The sequence below is a fragment of the Pelodiscus sinensis genome, chromosome 11 (genome assembly GCF_049634645.1).
Source record: "Pelodiscus sinensis isolate JC-2024 chromosome 11, ASM4963464v1, whole genome shotgun sequence".
NCBI classification, from domain to species: Eukaryota; Metazoa; Chordata; order Testudines; family Trionychidae; genus Pelodiscus; species Pelodiscus sinensis.
The window spans coordinates 24,124,401-24,143,817 of NC_134721.1; the positions used below are offsets into that span (position 1 = coordinate 24,124,401).

General features: G+C 45.3%; 1 protein-coding gene across 6 annotated transcripts in view; it reads right to left on the reverse strand.

Annotated features, from left to right (window-relative positions):
- CHCHD6 (coiled-coil-helix-coiled-coil-helix domain containing 6) overlaps positions 1-19,417 on the reverse strand; it is a 192,297-nt gene that overhangs the window by 37,415 nt on the left and 135,465 nt on the right. For all 6 annotated transcript variants that reach the window (XM_006120208.4, XM_075938795.1, XM_075938792.1 and 3 more), the window contains one exon: positions 14,978-15,113. In XM_006120208.4, the coding sequence (XP_006120270.1) occupies positions 14,978-15,113 (136 nt within the window). The remainder of the gene's footprint in view (positions 1-14,977; positions 15,114-19,417) is intronic.

Below are 19,417 nucleotides of genomic sequence, written 5' to 3' on the forward strand. Positions count from 1 at the left end.
CCGGTTTTGAACTGGACAGTCCAGTGTTTGAGCTTTCTGTTCAGGAAACAAATTGAGAAAATATAAATGTCTGGTATTTTCTAAATAAGATGTAATGTAGATTGTGATGTAATGTCAAGTGTATCCAGTATTTTTGCTGAAACCATCTGGCAACCCTAAATTCAGCTGTTGAATGAGGGTACGTCAAGCATATCCTACTGAGTGGACTCATGTCCACTGGGGTGGACCAAGATGGCCAGACTCTAACTTTGTGATTCAGATCTGAGTCAAGTCTCTCACAGCACAGAACACACATATTACATCCTGGCAATTATACCGAGTACCTGCTAGTGCAGGCCTGGACAAAATATGGCCAGCAGGCTGTATCCGGCTCACCAAGCCACTGAATCTGGTCCGCGGAGGCACTGGGGAGCCCCAGGAAGGCTCCCCTGTTTGCCCATAGCCCCACATGCTGTGCAAAAACACAGCTGCTGGGCTCTGTTTCTGTTTCAAAACTGGAGGGGGGATTCAGGAGCCGCCCCACCCCCAGCATAATCCCATTGGCCAGTTTCTGAACAGAAAGCAGCCAATGGGAGATGCTTGTTTGAATAACAGGCGCCAAGAAGAGCCACGCCCCCCTCTCCTTGGCTCAGTTATTCAATGAAGCACATGGCCAGGCAGGCTGTCTGGGAAATGTTTTAAGCTCTGCAAGCCTTAGATCTGCAGGCAGACAGGCTGGTTTATCTACTGGCTAAGTCCCCTGGCCACAGCCTGACTCTGGTACTCCAGCCCCTCCTTGCTCCATCCCTCTACCCCCCCCCCCCCCCCACTCAACATACCCAAACCCTCTGTCCCCTTCTTGCACCCATACCCTCTCCCAGATCTGGCACCCCAATCTCCTACCCCAGATCACAATCCCTTTCTACCCTAGGTCACATCCCAAACCCCTGCACTCCAGTCCCCTGCCCTAGGTCACATCTGCCTCTTTCACCCAAACTCCCTCTCAGGGTACGTCTAGACTACAGGCTTTTGTCGACAGTATCTGGTGACAAAGAGCATCTAGACTATATCCAGTTCTGTCGACAAAGCAAGCCGCTTTGTCAACATGACAGTGTAGACGCAAAGGACAGTGTAGATGCAATAACACCTTTTGTCGACAGAACTCTGTCGACAAAAGGCATTATTCCTCGTAAAATAAGGTATACCATTTTGTCGACAGAACACGGCGGTAGTCTAGATGAAGGTATAGTTTTGTCGACAAAACCCCACTTTTGTCGACAAAACCCTATAGTATAGACACACCCTCAGACTCCAGTCTCCCTCCTGCACGCCAATTCCTTACCCCAAGCTCCCCTCTGCACCCAACCTCCATCCCAGTCCCTGCATCTCCTCCATTAATATCATAGAAGAGTGTGGCCCTCAATCACTTTCCAAAATCTTGGAGTGTCTGCCCATCAAAAATTATTGCCCACTGCTGTGCTAGTGGGTAGAGCGGTCTTTGAAGGGTATTTACTGGACACTCTCTTCAGCTGACAGATGACAGAAAGCATTCTCCATGTAAAAGAACAAATTGACTCAGATATGTTATTTCCTATTAGTCTGGTCCTTTAACTCTACATGAGCAGGTTATGAAGTCGCACTCTCTGCCCTCAATCACTGTCCTGCCTCAGCAGTAAGCAGTGAAAACAAGCTACTAAGGAACTGACATCTGGATGACAACTAGCCATAAATACTGCTGATCAGCAAGAAAAGATGCTCAGGCCAGCTAGAATTAGCAGCTGCTCTGGATTCAGCTGGTCCCAAGTGCTTACATTTCCCAAATGTGAAATATCTGACTGGACAACCCACACCTAAAACTAGCCTTAAAACCATCAGCTCTCTTTTCCTTGCAAGTGTGTTCAGATGGTTCCTCATACCCAACCATTCCACCTCACATTTGTCCTAGGAAGAAAAATAAGAATACAGACATTGAGACGTTTTGGGGGTAGGGCTATTAACGTCTCATAAAATAAGTCACTCTTACAGTGTCCAGCCTTCAGAAAATCAAGGTCATTTCACAGCACAATGGGAGGATGTAAATAGACCAGCCTTTTCTTGCCATCTCTCTAAAGTCTGAAGGGCTGATCAGGCCCTCTGCGTTGGTCCATTACCTCAGTTTCAGCTATTTCTGACTAAGAATAGACAAGTTCAGCTTGGTCTCATTTCTGTAGGTATTCACAGGATGAGCACTAACAGCACAGCACACAGTAATGCCTTTTGTTATGTATTTATATTTTTACTGCACATGCCCAGTCTGTAATCTTCAGGCACAGGAGACCTGCTGAGATACCCACAAGATTGGAGAGGCTTTACTTGGTTTTATGGTGATTTACTGCAGCAAATGTCAAGACTTGGCAATACATGATGACACTTCACAAAAGGTGCTGCATGCAGCTTGGGATCTCTTCCATCCTCCCCTCCCTTTTGGTTTGACACTGCATTATGCAAGGAGCTTAAAAGTATCTGTTGTCTTAAGTCCCTGCCATTGCTTCTGTGTGAACAGAGCCCATTGCTGAACAAACTGGTGCAAAGTGTCAGGTTTACATTAAGTGGCTTCTGAAGCACCTTTATGCCGTGGCAGAAAGTCATGCCAATATGACCTAGCAAAGACACACGGGAATTTAGGACAAACTGATAGGAATAAAATCAATACTTTTTGGGGGTCTTTATTCCCCCCTCTACCTTGTATAGGTGAAATTTCTGCTCACAAACACTGAGACTAACACACAGGCAAGTGCCAGACATAGCAGAGCACACATTGTCACACCCACCACCCACTGCACTTCCTATTCCATAGCACCCATGTAATTTCAGTTCAAGGTAGCAACTGTGCCTCCTTACACATCTCACTCTTGTCCTACAGTACCCACCACTATTCTAGCCACCTAGCATCATCACAATTGTCACTATTTCTACACACTCTGCCACTTTGAAAGTGCACTAAGGATGTTAAGAGGCGGTTAACTGACTAATCGTCATGATTAGTTGATGAGGGAAAGTGCTCATGCCGGTCTAGGAGCTACCCCTCTTGTGGCTACATTTAAACTGCAGAATCGCAGCAGACCCAGACCGGCGCGAGCCAGCACTGAGTCAAGCTTGCTCAGTCCCTGTCTATGGCCACCCCAGCCACCATGAACAGAGGCTGCTCTGGCAGCAGTCCCTGTTCACAGGTGGCCCAGTTCCCCGCTGGGACCCCCCCACAGACAAGGGCTGCTGCCGGAGCAGCTTCTGCCCACAGGGAGCATGGGCCCACTGAGGACAGAAGCTGTTTTGCGGCAGCCTTCCCCTCCACCTCTGCCTCTAATAGAGGCAGCAGTGCAGGGGAAGGGGCAAGTGGCACTGTGGAGATAGTACTAGGGGGAACCAGCTTTTAAGCCAGCTCTCCCCAGCGCCAGAATTCTGATCCTCCTTACCCAAAAGCCCAGAACTCCTCCTATATTCTTACTTAGGAATAAAAGTTTTGCAGCACAGCCACACTGGCCTGGGTCAGCCAACTTGGCTCATGGCTAAAAATTGCTGTGTACACATTCAGGTTCAGGATGAAGCCTGCATTCTGGTACCTTCCACTGTCACAGATTTCAGGCAGAAGCCTGAGTCCAGATGTCTACAGAGCAATTTTTCAGTCCCACAGCCCATGTTCCACCAGTCCGTATCAGCTGTCCTGGGCCAGCTATAGGTTTTTTTTATGGGGGGGGACAAAACCCATCCCAGAGGACATCTCCCAGTCACAAGCAGGAAACAACATCAAGGAAACAAAGCAGAATTTTAAAGTTATCCAAACAGGATGTTTTGAATTAAGGAAGCGAAGAGTATCAGAGTCTGTTAATGTCTATAACATTTAAAAGTGCCTTTTGTTCAATTTACTTATTTTTTCCCAGACTAGAACAGTTAGGCCAGGGATGAATCCATATGGTCCGCAGGCTGAATCCAGCCTGCAGTCTGTCCCGCTGGGACCCTCAGGTAGGCTCCCTACCTGCTGCAGCCCCAGACCACTCAAAGCAGCTGCCTGCTCCATGTGCCTCTCCGAGCCATATGATCGGGGGGAGGGGGAAAGAGGGAGGACTTTGTGCACTGTCCCCGCCACCAGCCTAATCATAGCAGTTCCCAGAATCTATACCCCCTTTAACATCTGTCCCCTAGGTCAGAATCCTCTCCTGCACCTATCCTCCCCTCTCGGATCCGCACTTCAAACCTGTTCCCCGAGCTCCCTTCTGCACCCGACCGCCGTCTCAGACCCCACTCTCCTTCCATAGACAACTGTGACCCATAACTACTTACCAAAATATTGGAGTGGCCCCCTATAAAAAAAATTATTGCCCACCCTTGAATTAGATCCATGCTCCAGACAAACGCATCTCTTTCCATGAGAAGGCCCAATTAAGTCAGGGTTGAAGAATACCAGGGTTGAAGAATACCACATACAAAGCTGCAAACAGAGGAAGAAGATGGAACCCTAGAAGGGGAGATTTACCAGTTCTGGGGCTAGATCTCTGTCTCCTGGGATTAACTTTGCATAGCACTAAACTCACTCTTTCTAAAGGAGATGGTGATTAAATCCTTGTGAGTAAAGAATACAATAGCCATTCATCACAGTAGATGTACAGATGTTCTGCAGAGTTCCCAGATCCCTGAGTGCCTATTCTGGTCTTCAAAAACATGAAACAACTGACCTGTGCTTAGTAGAAAGAAGTCAATCTGGTAAAGATTATTTCTCTGTTACCTGACCTAGTGAAGTGGCCCAGCAAATGATCCACTCAGAAAAATAGCAAACCCAGTCCTTGTGGACAATGGTGCAGGATGATCTGAGTGGAGTGAAATTCAGAGCCAGATGGGCAGAGGCAATAGGACCTGACAGAAAGATAAATGGGCAGAGGGCAAGCAGAGAGCTTGAAGAACAGAGGCAGAAGAGCCAAGATTTAACAGAGTATCAACTACATATTTTAAACATAAAAGAAGAGGTTTTTGGTTGCATTATTTTTAAATTGCTCCCCCTAATGTATCCAGGGAGCTACTGGCTCTTGAATGCGATCCTTAAACTCTCCTCACCATTCCTTAACAGGCTAATTTAGAGCAGGAGGTTGGCTGAACCTAAACCCCATTTACACAGGACAAACTCAGCATCCATCAGGGACAAAGAGAAAACACATTGTCATAATAATTTTGCTTGCATTGCTGGACACATGCTCTGTCTTTACACAGCACAATGGTAGGGCAGTCTCTCGCTGGAAACTGTTCAATATGTTTAATGCTGCAGAACTGAGTTACTTCTAAAGACTGTGCATTAAATATTCACCTTATACTGCAAAGGTAGCAAGTTCAAGTCCTAGCACGTGAGCAGTTTTGCAAATCAATTCTAAGAATGCTTTGCATTTATAAAGGCCCTTTAACAAGATCTTAAAGTACTGTACAAAAGCAAGTAAGAATTAACTTCATTTTACAGATGTCAGTGCAGCAAGACTAAGTACTGTATCTGCCAACAGGACACAGTAAACACTGGCAGAGCTTACTCCAAATGCTACATTTTAACTACTGAAACATAGTGCTTCCCTCAGGTCCTCTTGTATCAGTAAACACTAAGGAAGCAGAGAGGTTACTTAGGATAGCCTGATAAAGTGTAGCTAGGAATAATGGTGTGTGTGCTAGTACACACAAAATACACATGGAGTCTTACGAAATGCCTCGTCAAAGAGAATGGTTAGATGGCAGAAGAGTCTCACAAAGGGGTGGAAGTTGCCTTTACTAGAAATACATGCACTACACAAAGTTAAACAAAACACATGCATTTTAGATTTGATGAAAGGTACTAATTTAACAACCCTGGAGACAGAGGATTTCTATCCACAGAATAAGCACAAGCAGCAGTCCAACACTTCTCCTCCCATATCTCATAACCCTAATCTGAAAATACCACTTCCCAGCATGAGATGTCACTCTCAAGAGTATAAACTACAAGTATAAACCCAATAGTGATAAGCTGAAAAAATTGAGTTCCATAATACTAACAAAGATAGGTGAAGAGGTGACCATAAGTAGCTAGACCTGGTGCATGTATTCGACAACTAGCTGGAGTTACCCAGCGTTGTTCGGTCCCACTCCCTGCTGACTGATTTGCTTCCTCCCCCCGCCAGCCCTACTTCCTGCTGGCCGGGTCTCCTCCTCCCGATCTCCCTCGGCTAGCCCCGCTCCCGTCGTCTGTCCCCCCCACCCTGATCTCCCCGACCACCTCTGCTTCCCGCCGGTGGCTCCCCCTCGATATCCCCCAGCCAGCTCCGCTGCCCCTGACTCCTTCCCTCCCGACCAGCTCTGCTTCCCACCGGCTACCCCTTCCCCGATCTCCCCTGGCCAGCCCCGCTGCCCCCGACCTCCCCTCCTACCAGCTCTGCTTCCTGCTGGCTGCCCCTCCCCCGATCTCCCCCTTGGGTGGGACAAAGTACCTCTTCTCGATCCCCTTAGCTGCCAGGGGCACAGAGGATGGGGTCTGCCACAGTGTCATGTATTGTCATCATGATTGGCAGAGCCATCCTGGAGGGCCCCTCATGTAAGAGGATGTTCACCACTGGGTCCTCAGGTTACTGTATCTCATCCATCAGAAGATTCATATTCTGCGCCACCCTGCGCAGCAACTCTTGATATGCCCTGTGGTCCACAGGTGAGGGCCCCAACATGGTGGTGCCCACAACTGCTTTGTACAGTGAGGGCAATGAATAGGCCGGGGCAGTGTCCTCCACCGGTAACTGAGCTCTGTCTTTGGGGTCCACCCAATGGCCTTTCTCTGGTGGCTGTCCCCAGGAAGTGGGCTGTCAACTCTAGATGGGTGGGACTCTGCTGCAGATGGTGTCCTGGAGCAGTGCCTGTCCTTAGAGGGAACGGGATCTATGACTCGCAGACACGGTGGAGTATCCTGGGACTGATGGTATTGCGCTGGCGGTGGCCAATGCTGTTGCCACTGTATCAGCTGGTCTCTTGTACTGCGTCAAGACCGGCTGTGCCGAGACCTATCCAACACCACATCCAACTCCAATTCTGACTTGGACGACCACAGTGGTGCTGATGATGCCAGTGCCAAGTGTCGGGACCTTGTTCGGGACTCCGACTGGTGCTGAAGAGGCCTGAAAGGGGAGCAGTGCCTTGGACTGCTAGACCACAACCTCAACCTGGTCTCCATGTCGAACACCAGTCTAGCGCTCGGTGCTGGACTCTCTTACCGTGCTGGCAGCAAGGAACATTGCACCAATGACAGGGGACCCTCCAAGGAGAAAGACCCGTTCTGGTACCACTCCATGGACTGTGGTCGACGGAGCATAGCTGGCTTTCCCCTTGAGTGGTGAGGTCCCAGCAGTCCCTCAGTGGATGGTCATGTGCCAAACTCAAGAGCACAGGTCCTGGGGTCAGAGTTGACGGCATGTCCTGGATCTCCAGCACCGGGGATTTCCTCCTGGCATGGGCATGTCTTTGTCGGGGCCTATAGGGGGACCTGCCTCTGTCCTCTCTCCTGCCCCACAGTGTCAGTGAGGTAGATCTAGGTCTTGGCACTTGTGCCCAGCTGCTGCACCATGTCTCTCACGGAGGCCGAGGTACTGTGCACTGAGCTGGCTCCTGGGGGTTTTAACACCACCTCCATCAGGAGCTGTTGAAGCCTATGCTCTCTGTCTTTTCTGGTGCGGGGCTTAAAACTTTGACAGATCTTGCACTTTTCAGTGCAATGTTCTTCACCCAGGCAGCGAAGGCATGCCTCATGCAGGTAGCTGTTGGGCATATGGCGTTTGCACACTACACACACTTTAAAGCCTGGGGTGTTAGGCATGCCCTGGTGCCCTACGGGGGCTAAACACTTGGGCACTTGTTCACTGTCCTTTTATTTGTTTGAAAATCTTTATCACGAGAAACAAAGTGAAGACTAGAGGAACGAGAGCTACCGCTAGGGACTAGGCACTTGCTAAGTAAGAGCTAGCTACAGTTTCAACGTCGCCAAGGACAGTAAGATAGACTGAGGGATGGGAGGAATGGCAGTGGTATATATGTTCTGATATAGCGGTGCTACTTTAGGGGTCTCCACAGCTGACTCTACAAGAGCTGCTAGGGGAAAAGCTTCCAACATTCATTCATGCAGCATGCGTACACCTGAATGGGAACTGACACAAACAATCACTCGAAGAAGAATCTTGGAGCACAACCAATAATGGTGAGAAGTTTTGAGCTGATTTTTGTTCTCTCATTGTTTTCTTAAATAATTCCAAACTCCAAGAAGATGGCACATTTGGGCTTTATACAGAATGTGGACTGTATAGCACAGATAGGGAAACGCATGTGTTCACAGAGGTTAATACATAATGATGATAATGCCAGGCTTGGAAACACCAGGGCTTTGTGAAGCTCTGCGATACAGAGCAAAACAAAGAACTTATGCCTCTAGCTTTGTAAATATTGGGTACATGCAGAAACCATTTCCATTTTAAGTAGGCCAACATTTTACTCTGGAATATGCCTCATATATTAAGAGGGTGGTTTGTTTCCTTATAGGCAGCTCCATATTTTTTAGTTTTTCCAGTAGTGAACTCTAGGGCACACGAAAAGCTCTTGTGTATGGACCAAAGAGAGACTCTTCAAAACAAGGAACTGCAATACAATCTGAACAATAACCATTTCCAGTTCTTTATAATTAGAAGCAAAATATGGATCATTTTCACCTTTGCAAATAATAGGCTAGGAGAACGCCTGGGTACAGTTAATCTGATGCTGCTCTCCTCAGAGTTTACGACTAAACAAACAGCAGCTGCTTGCAGCTTGCGGCCTCTCCACTGATTCCCTTGCGAGGGCCATTTATTGAGTCATAAACTCCTCCGATAGCGTTATCACCACAGCATTCACGGAAACAAAGGTTGGAAGAGAGAAAGATTAAAAGCTGAACTAACTTTACAGGAAAAGCAAGGGAAAACTTTACAGATCAGTTTGCATTTAAAAAAGGTAGGTGGACATATGTGGACAGTAGAATGGGAATATACTACAGGGAACTGCTAAGTGCTTCAAGCTCTAGGTATAAAATACACAGACTTCTCTACAACTACATTTGGATTCCAGAAAGGAAATGCTGTCTAGCAGCATTCTGAGTCAGAGATTCAGTGTTCCATGTGGTATATTCTGAGTGTATGTATATATCTTTTCAACAAGTCTTTAATGAAGACCTGTCTGCTTTCCAAGGTTCTTAAAAATCCTCTGGCACACCTCAGAGTAGGCATTCGCCTCAACACACGACTGGTTTCTCTCCTTCACACTTTTATGCTATGTGGTGGGTAATACACAGGTAGCATGAAAAGAATGAGGGAGAATTATGAATTCCTTATAACAACTTTATTTAGACACCTGCTACTGACAAGAGAGAACAGTTATGTGGCAGAACTGTATGTGTGGCCTGAGCTTTACATACTACACAGCCTGGCCATAAGCTTCAGATGAGCCAAAATGTCAGCATGGCTGATCTATAAGAAAAAAGTCCTGGAGATGCTAGAGTAGCAGTCTGAGAGAAAGGGTAACCATTCACAGAGAGGAAATCCTCTACAGCATAGGTTCCCAAACTGGGGGAGGTAAAGAAACTCCGGGGGGGGGCACAAGGTGACCCAGTCAATTCCGCCCGCCCACCCCGCCCCCACCTCCCCCAAGAAAGAGCCCGGTCAGTCTGGTAAAAAATTCAGAAAATACCGGACGTGTGAAAGGTCCGGTATTTTCTGTTTTTCCTGGCTCGGGCGTCTGCCAGAACACGCACAGCTCGGGCTGGCTGGGGTGGGGGGAGAAGAGGATGGAGCGTCCTGGGCAGACTTCAAAATGGCTACCTTAAAAGAGCAATGCCTTCTCTCCTCTTAAAAGGGCAACCATTTTGGGGGGGAGGGGTGTCAACATCTTTTCCCTCTTGTTTTTTACAGTGGTCCCAGGAATTAAAAGGTCCATGACTGTTTTTCAGCCCCAGTCAGTCCTCTTTTTTTTTTTTTTGCTATTTTTGGGGGGGGGGGCATGAGGATTTTTCAAAAATCAGAAAGGGGGTGTGATGCTGAAAAGTTTGGGAACCACTGCTCTACGGGTATATGTAAGGAGAGAGAAGGGTCAAGGTGTCAGGCCCACTGGCCCAGTCTTGTAGGTCACCCTTTCTGTATGGGGCCAATGGGAGATTTGATAGTATAATAATAGGTTATGTAACAAATCAGTCCGAAAATTCTCTGACAGCTAAAACCATAGGTGAAATTTAGAATTCTATGCATTCTCGGGTGCACAGAGGAAGGAGCCTTTTCGGAAACAAACAAACAAACATTCATATGGACATGTTTACATAAAAGGGAAGCAAAGAGGCAATAAATACTATTGAAGGTCTAGGGACCCTATTCAAGATGAGGCAAAGAGACCTGATAAAATACAAAGGCTTTTGCCAGTTGCTCACAAAGACACAGGTCTCCCTACCTGGACTCCAAGAAACAAATTAACCAGATTTCCATTGTCCTCCACCCGGCCTGGCATGAGAGAAAATAGCAACATCCTCTTTCAATTCTAATTGTATGCAAGCTGTGGTAGCTCCACCTCCTGGTGAAATTTGCAATCAATAAACTAGAAACAATTTGAAGAGACACAATAAGGGCTGCCCCTCCCACAGCTTCACCATTATTCCAGCTTTTATTTAGGTCTAAAAGCAGCGATTTTATGCTTTTTTGTCTGAAATTCTGCAGAAATATGAAAACAGACCCAAACTAAGAGGAGACATCATAAGCAAGCCACTCTCACAGTGCACATACTTCCCAGCAAGCAAGACACAACAGCTCAGGATGCTGGTACTATGATAATGGAGAGTATTTTGGTGGAATAATACACGAGTCAGTACTGAGGTTTTATTCTCATTGTTCGATAGGTTCCAATGGAGATTTATAACCCAGTCTCACAAAGTACCTCCCAAGTTCCGCTCCTTGGAGGAGAAGGCATTAGAGAAGTAGCCCCACATTCACTTGCACAAACTGCTTAAGCAGTAAGTTAGAGAAGAATAGTCTCTGGGTCAAAGCCAGTGAAGAGGGGAATTCCCTTACATTTCCTCTGCACAAACCTTCACTTCATGCCTGCCCATCAGCCTGTGCCCCATCAAGCCCACAAGAGTAAAAACCATCATAAAATCATAGACTACTAGAACTGGAAGGGACCTCGAGAGGTCATCGAGTCCAGCCCCTGACCGCACAGCAGGACTAAGCACAGTCTATATCATCCCTGATAGAGGTGTGTCTAACCTGCTCTTAAATATCTCCAGTGATGGAGATTCCACAACCTCCCTAATTACAATCACCACCTTAAAGGGACCCGCATGGCCCGGAACAGGTAACACTGTATTTATGGCACAGAGATAGGGAGCATCTACACTGCACCATAGGTCAAAATAAAATACGCAATTTGAGCTGCGCAAATTGTGTATCTTATTTTGATGTTATTTCGAAATAGCTTATTTAAAATTTGGCGCTGTCTACACAGCACTTATTTCAAAATAAATAATCCCTTACTCCTCATGAAATGAGGTATACAAGGACATCGGAATAGGGAGCCTGATATATTTTGAAATAATGGGTGCATGCAAAAGATGCAGAATAGCTATTTTGGGATACCTCTAGTATCCTGAAATAGCGCTGCAGCGTAGACGTGGCTATAATGTCCAGGAGCCAATTGGCCTCTTCTTCCTTTGTCTCATGATTTTCATCTAGTGAACTGCATTGCCCTTCCCCTTTCCCACAATGCCTCCACAGGGATACTCTCTTACAGAGTTGGCTTTGTACTAGCCGCACCTTGCACTGGAGAATAGGCTTCTGAGAATAGTCTGACCCCCATCACCATTGCCAACCGCAGAGTCCGGGAGCCGCTACTGTTCTCTCATTCTCCTCCCTTCATCGTTCTAGTACCGTTTTATGAGTCCCAGCTCTTGCCCTGCAAACAGACACCTGCCCTCTCCCCTTCACTCCTTACACAGCAGGTTTGCATAACTGCAGTGTCATCCTGGTCATTCTTAGAACTCACTGCAACCCTAGCAAAGGGCTAGTGCAAGAGGATTAGCTAAGACAGGCCCAGGAACCAGGCAGGGAAGAAAATGCCTAATTAAAAATATTTTCAAACTAAAGAAAGCGGAACGAAACAAGGAGAAAAAGAAGAAAAAAAGAGAATTCTTTTACCTGTTTGTTAATGGGGTAGGGGCACTCAGGGCACCTACAACACTTCTGACTCAGGGAAATTTTTAAAGGACAAGCTCTGACCAATATAGGCTCTGGAAGGGCTGGAGGAACAGTAGCCTTCTACTGGGATCTGCAATTTTCACTTCCTTCATAATACAGAACCCTCTCATTCGGAGTCTAGTTTAAATGGACTGGGGCACCTTTCTGCCACCATCAGGGGTAACTCTCAGAGCACTACAAGATACATTAAGTAACATCTGATGAGCACTGAAAGATCTTTGGTGAAGTATACTAGTGAGGGCAAAGCATCAGTATGCAAATGAACTGGAGTTACCTAACGTATACAATGGTTAATGGGATGCCAACACTGCACTGTCTAAAAATTAAGCTCGTTTTAAAAACGTCATGAAGTTGTCCTCCTCTTCCTCACCCTTCTCCAAGGTGAATCTTACACTTGTGCAGGAGAGCTTGAGGCAGAGAGGCATTCAGTGTAAGGTGTAAATTAAGAAAAGTCTTTTTTTATATGTGAATCTTGTAATGACCTTTCATGAAACCTAGTCAGCAACCCGTGCCTCAGGCAGTGCATACATTTTGGGGTTCAGAGGACATCATAAATCAGTGGAGTTAACCACCATAGTCAGAGTTAAACCGGGGGTAAGCCAGAGAACTCACTGATGCTGTAAGAACTTACACCAGGGCTCCATTTGGTCTAGTGTTTTCAGAACCCTTTAATTCAGAGATTACAAAGCCAGAAGGCACCATTGTGATTATCTCATTTGACCTCTTGTATAAAACAGGCAACAAGACTTCCCTGAATTAATTTATGTTTGAACTAGAGCATATCCTCTGGAAAAACATTCAATCTTGTTTAAAAGTGTCCAGTGATGGAGAATTTACCACAGATGCTAACCTCAGAGCTCAGAGTTACCCTAGCAATGCATACAGAGATTTCCTGCCATCTTGCTGTCACCTGCAGCAAATTAATGTAATATGCATTTCAGCACCCTGTCTGCACCTCTTTCCAGCAGATTTCCACAACACTAAGGGAAACTTTCTAGCAAGGCTCACTGTACAAAGGAATCTCTGTGAACTAAGTTATTTGGTTTATAAAGAAAACATACAAACTAAAAAACCCCCTCACAACCTCCTACTTAATAGGATATTTCACTGCCCTCTGCTGATACCAGTCCTTCAGCTTCCAATTTACTCTTTAATAATGTCAGGCTGGGGCTCAAGACTGGCAGCTTCCCAGTCTCTTTCTCAGGCGAGTTGGAACTGCAGCTTGTGAATATGCTGAAGTTTAATGCAATCTGTCTTCTTTGGTAATCACATTTCGTCTGCATTGGGCGCAATAAAGATATATTGGTAAATGCATCTGTTAAAGATACACTCACTGAAAGGCTACAAGCCTGATTTACAGAAGGCAAGAAGGAAGCATTGCCTAACAGAGACCAGCAAGAGATGTGCTGTGCTCTGCATACAGCAACAGGGGACAGAGATTGTGCAGCAGTAGCACAGGCCCTGCTTTGCTTTAGAGCTGAGGAAGAAAAAGAAACCGCATGTTTTGGGAGCTGGCGACTTTAAAGATACCAGAGAAAAGCCCTTTCCCTGGCAGCTTTAACCTTGCTGATTTGCAGACATACAAAGACCTTCTTTGTAAACAGGAAAGAAAAAAAATTCCACTAGGACTTGCAACAACATTTGGTCTAATATATCCTGACAATTTTCCCATCTCCTTCTGTCGGGGCTTCTTCTGGGAGCGGGCTGGCAGCTTGTTTCATGTTATACTTAAATCAGGCATACAGCATCTTTTTACAATGCTAATGCAAAGAGGCTCTCTTCACAACAGTCCCAGCCTCTCCCTTTCACACAGGTGACCCCATAAGAAGTATTTCAGTCTCATTTTCCCTACAAAGCTTTGCTTTTGCACTACACCCCACCATAAACCCTTCAAGAAATGCTCCATCGGAGCAAATGGCCCTGTACCTGGAAGGACAATTTTCCTCTTTCCTTACACCCTAGAAATTACACCTGTATTTTATATCCACCACCATCTCAAAGACTATTTTTGCCATTTGAAAGCCCACTGGAAGTGCTCTGTGAACCGGGCATCCTTCCCACTCCCTTCTTCTTATTCAAGTACTAATGGCCTAATTCTTCCAAGGTGCTGAGCAGTCAAAATTGATGGATGTTAATGGTAGCTGTATGCACGCTAACTCTGAAAATCATATAATAAAGGGTGCAGGTTTACTCTGCTGGGCCAGCAATTTTGGGATACCCTTAATCCCTGAAAGGAAACACCTTGGTCTAATTTGCCAATAAGAGAAACTAACAAGAAACAGCAACAATAAGAGGAAAGTCTCTCAATCTGGGGTGCAATACTGAGAAACAGAGCACTTAGACCTATGGTCATTAAAAAAATATTGCTGGTACTGGAAATACTGCTTTACTCTCATAAATGTGAAGGGTGTAGCTTGCAAGGTCTATCAGAAAAGTTGAGATTTGAGGAAAAGTGATAAGACAACACATTAGAAGGTTAAGAGAAACCCACCAGTGGTTGGCATTAGTATCTTAAGGTGCTAATTTAGAACATCAGCACTTGCTACAATTGTGTCAGTTGCACATCCTGTGGGGAGGTCTTCAGAAGAGACTGAAGCCTGTGAGCATTCTGACCTTCCCATCAGAGCCACAGCAATCTGAGAAAGCTCCCCATAAGGAAAACACTAGGCAGAGAGGACAGTGAAGCCAGCAGGAGGTGGTGGGGAAGTTACTGTTACCTTCTGTGCTGCACTAACACAGCGCTGGTACTCCTTGGCCAGCTCTGAGCACTTGAGCACTTCATGCTTGTTTTCTTGGTAGCACTTCAGAATCTCAGACTGCAGTCCTGCACACAGAGGCTCAGTGTTCCTTCGCCTGTGGGGAAAATGGGAAGAGGTGGATCTGTAACAAGCATAAGGTTTCTCTACTTACTTCAGCTCTCCCAGTTCCCCTTACACATACCAACCCCAGCATAGGATCAACCAGAAAAGTCTTTAGAAAATAAATTATCCAATAGGAATAGCAACCATCAACATACCCTCTAATCTTTTCCATCCATGTGCAGATTTTTTTCCATCCAGGTGTGGTATACATTTTTATGTGCACCAAGGCACGTGCCAACGTGCACCATCAGTAGAAACAAAAACCTAGCTGTGGGTGCACTGCTAATCAGTGGGGAAGCATTTGAATTTCTCCTGAGCACCGACACAAGTGCCCAGCTTACAGGGAATACTGGCAACCATTATCAGTATCTTTCTGTTGAGGACTACAAGCCTCAATCTCCCATGAGATTACGAAGAGTTATCCCCATTCAACAAGTGGGAAGAGAGACAGAGAGAGAATAAATAATTTGCCCAAAACACACACAAAAGTTTTTGGCAGAGTTGGAGGTAAATCCCAGAAATCTGTGGGTGAACTACCTGATTCTCCAAAACAACAAGCAGTCTACCCTAAAAGTTGGAGGAGCAAATGTGACTTGTTGAGTAAGTCACTGCATTCTCCAATCTACATAACAGCTATTTAAACACATCAAAACAGAACATAAAAGATCAGGTTTGGGTATGCGACTGCAATTCCAGTAGACGGGCATAAGTTAGCTTTAATGTAGCTGGAGCAATAAAGCTGTGGCAGAGGTTTCAGCATGGGCTAGTCCCACAAGTAGTTATTGAGGGTTCTGGACAAGTTTGCACAGTCTGCACTGCAGTTCATGCTACCATGGCTTCAATGCTTCAGAACATGAGCTAGTTAAAGCTAATCCAGATATTTCTATTCAGGCTGCAGTCATGCCCCATGACTGTCAGACTTATGATAGGTGTCTGAAGAGCAACTATGACTTGTTGAACAAACCACCTCACATTCTCCAATTTAAGTTATAGCTATGTAAGCACTTCAAAAAACAACCAAAACAAAATAGCAAACTTAGGGCATCATGACTACTCTAATGGCTAGAAAAAGTAGGGAGTAAGAGTGCAACTAAATACATTTATTTTCTGACCTACTGCATTTAATAGTCATCCTAAAAGTGATATCTATGCACACCCAGGGATAACGTGGGATCTGCTTCACATACAATAAGATGTGTATGGTGTATGTACATGCACAGGCATGAATACAAACAATGGAGAAGGCAAAGGTGAAACAACACCATCAATGATGGTACTTACATATTAAGTAAAGTGTCATCATCTACGCAGACAGGCAAACACAAACTGCAGGATTTTCACCACACTTTAGAACTTGTGTGCAAGTGTATGGACATGTTAAGGAGGAATGCACATAGAAAGAGGTATAACTCACTACACCATAAATCCCCACTTTTTCTGTACTGCTACATTTGTAGGTCTGTCTCTGAACAGGCCCCAGCTCTGCTTTCTACAGCATTTGTCCTACAGGAAAGTTGTAATCCTGTGCTAGGGAATCACATTCATTTCCTGAGCCTCAAAAACTCTGTCTGTGCATCTTTATGACTTCAGTGCACAACTAGACACACACTGAGTGGGAGCGTCTAGATGTTGTACCTGCTACCTATTCAAGCTATTATTTGAGTCGTGTTTTTTTCTGTGTAGCAAAGAAACTAAAAATATTGCGTTTCTTGGATCCTTTTCTGATTGTAAGGAGGATGGAGGAGAAGGGAGCTAAGACAAGAATTTCCCACCCTCATATTTTTTAGGTTGAGGCTGCATACAGGATGGACACAATGAAGGGAAAATATTATATTAGCTCAAAGGCAAGATCTGGACACTTCTCTGAGAAAACTGTACTAAGATACTGTTCCAGAAGTGCACCTTCAGCACCGGTCACACCACCAAGTCTCAAGAGCAAAGTTGTAGCATTTATCAGGAACAACATGCCCTATACACCAGCAGCAGCACAAAAAGTAACAGTAACATTGCTGTGCTTGGATTAGACAAGGTCAAATAATTTTGCTCCCTCTCTCCCTCCCTCCTCCAAGTGGTCTGGTCTTCATAAGGAAGGTCATTCCTGTGTAGGATCCTTAGGCACTGGACTGTGTTCATAAATGAAAAAAAAAATTAAAAGCCTTCAAAAAGTCTGAAATGGAAAAGAACTTGCAGGGAATTTCAGAAACTCATAAGGTTGGCATTTTGCTCTGCTACTGCAATTTTAATATAATTCTAATCAACTCAATGAATCCTTGGAAACAATACCAAACAGTGCTATGTCAGGAAATACCACCAAATCCTTCAATTCACTGGGAAAGTTAAGACTCTTAAAATTAGGTTTTAACTCAGCATGTTAAAAAAAAACTTAAAGTGTATTTTGTAACTTTATACTACAAGAAGGAAGGCAGATACAATATGTTATGAAATCATTCATCTCTATATTCACCTGTATGTTACAGTGTGATATCAGCATCTCAGATAGGTGGACACATTTTAGAGAGTGTTAAGGTTTCATTTTGCTAGTCTCAGAATGGAGAGTCAGTAAGCCTTTATTTGCTGGTTCCTCACCTGTACCAGCTATGGTGCCTGCCTTCACTAAGATCAATAACAAGTTAGGACACACCTGAAGGCTCATGGCACTGTCTTGTGCAGGCAGCACTGTACAGTAGAGATGTTAAAATGTGTTTACTTAAGTAAACGTGTAACTGCTGAAAATTTCAGGGGGAGGGTGGCTCCCCGGGAGTCAGTGCATGCCAAGAGCCAGCTTTTAAGCAGGTTCCCCACATGTACCAATAGCCTGCATGCAACTGTTAAGGTTAACTGATGAGCTCATTGATTAACCATGTACATGGTTAGACTTTCACATCCCTACTGTACAGAATTAAAAACAAAACCAAGAAAGAAGCCATGGAAAGAAGCTGGTGAGATGCCTGCCATTGCCTCTCCCCTGCAGGAGATCGACCCATGTTAAATGAAAGAGGTTGCTTGAGAGGCAGCTATATTGCTACCACTTCACAGAACTGCCCAAAAAGCAGAGAGTTTATATAGCAACTCCTTCAATAAATTCATGTGTTTCAAAATGAAAACCAAGGCCTTATGTACACACAAGTTGCACAAATTTAACAGAATAGATTTAGATTAATGAACTTAAAGGAATAAAATCCAAAGTCAGTTAAGTCAATTATGAATTTAAGGCAGTAGTTCTCAAACTGTGAGTCGGGACCCCAGGGTGGGCCACAGCCCTATTTTAATGGGGTCACCAGGGCTGGTTTAGACTTGTTGGCACCCAGGGACAAAGCCTGAGCTCTATTATGTGGTGCCAAAGTTAAAGCCAGAGGGTTTCGGTCCCCCTACTCATAGCAGAGGGACTTGGACTTTGGGACCTCTACTCCCCAGGGCTTATGAAGGCTCAGGCGTCGGTTCCCCTTCCTCAGGTCAATTAGGTTGGTTTTTTTTTTTTTAAGAAGGAAGTCACAGTTTGAGAACCCATGATGTAAGGCACTCAAATTGATTTAGTAAGTCTGTTTCTTAACTTTATTATGGTAAATCAGAAGAACTTGTCTTTAGACAGGGCCTTTGCTTTCACTCAATGAATCTCATAATTGTACAGAAAAACTTAATTTTGAATGTAATAAGTCTGCCTGAGTATGTAAATAGCCTAAAACAATAGCTCTTACAGGGGAGGTCTGTGCTATTTATGAGGTTACCAATAACAATTTAGATGCCAGGTCTGTATCTCACTGCTGATCAAAGCATGTTAGAAGGAGCTGGAAGATCACAGATCTGCACGATCTACCACAAATGAAAGCTGATTTTGGTGCTATAAGCAGATAGCATCAAGGAGATTCTACCATTTTGCCCCCAGCCCTCAATCTGACCTGTGGAGCTAAGAAACTAGAGAGGAAGAGCCTAGTACAGGGGTATGTGGGAACCCCAACAAAGGGAAGGCTCTCCTGGAGAGACCAGTGGGACACCTAAGCCTACACCTGCCTGGCCCCACCATGCTCACTCAAAAAAAGGGGAGCCTGGACTGCTCTGGTGGTGAATGTAGGGCTAAGCAGTTTTTTCCCTAGTTCCAATGACTGCTGCTCCTCCCTTTGTTCAATGCTAGTACAGCTTCAGGCAGACCCCACTGCACTGCTTCCTCTTGGATCACGTTTTTAATTGTGACTTTTAAACCTGAGACCTGTGATTGTGACATCACTGAGGACTATGACCCCAAGACCTCCATGTGCTCATGCCTTCATCTGCCCTGCTCAGAAGTGTTTCTGAACCCTC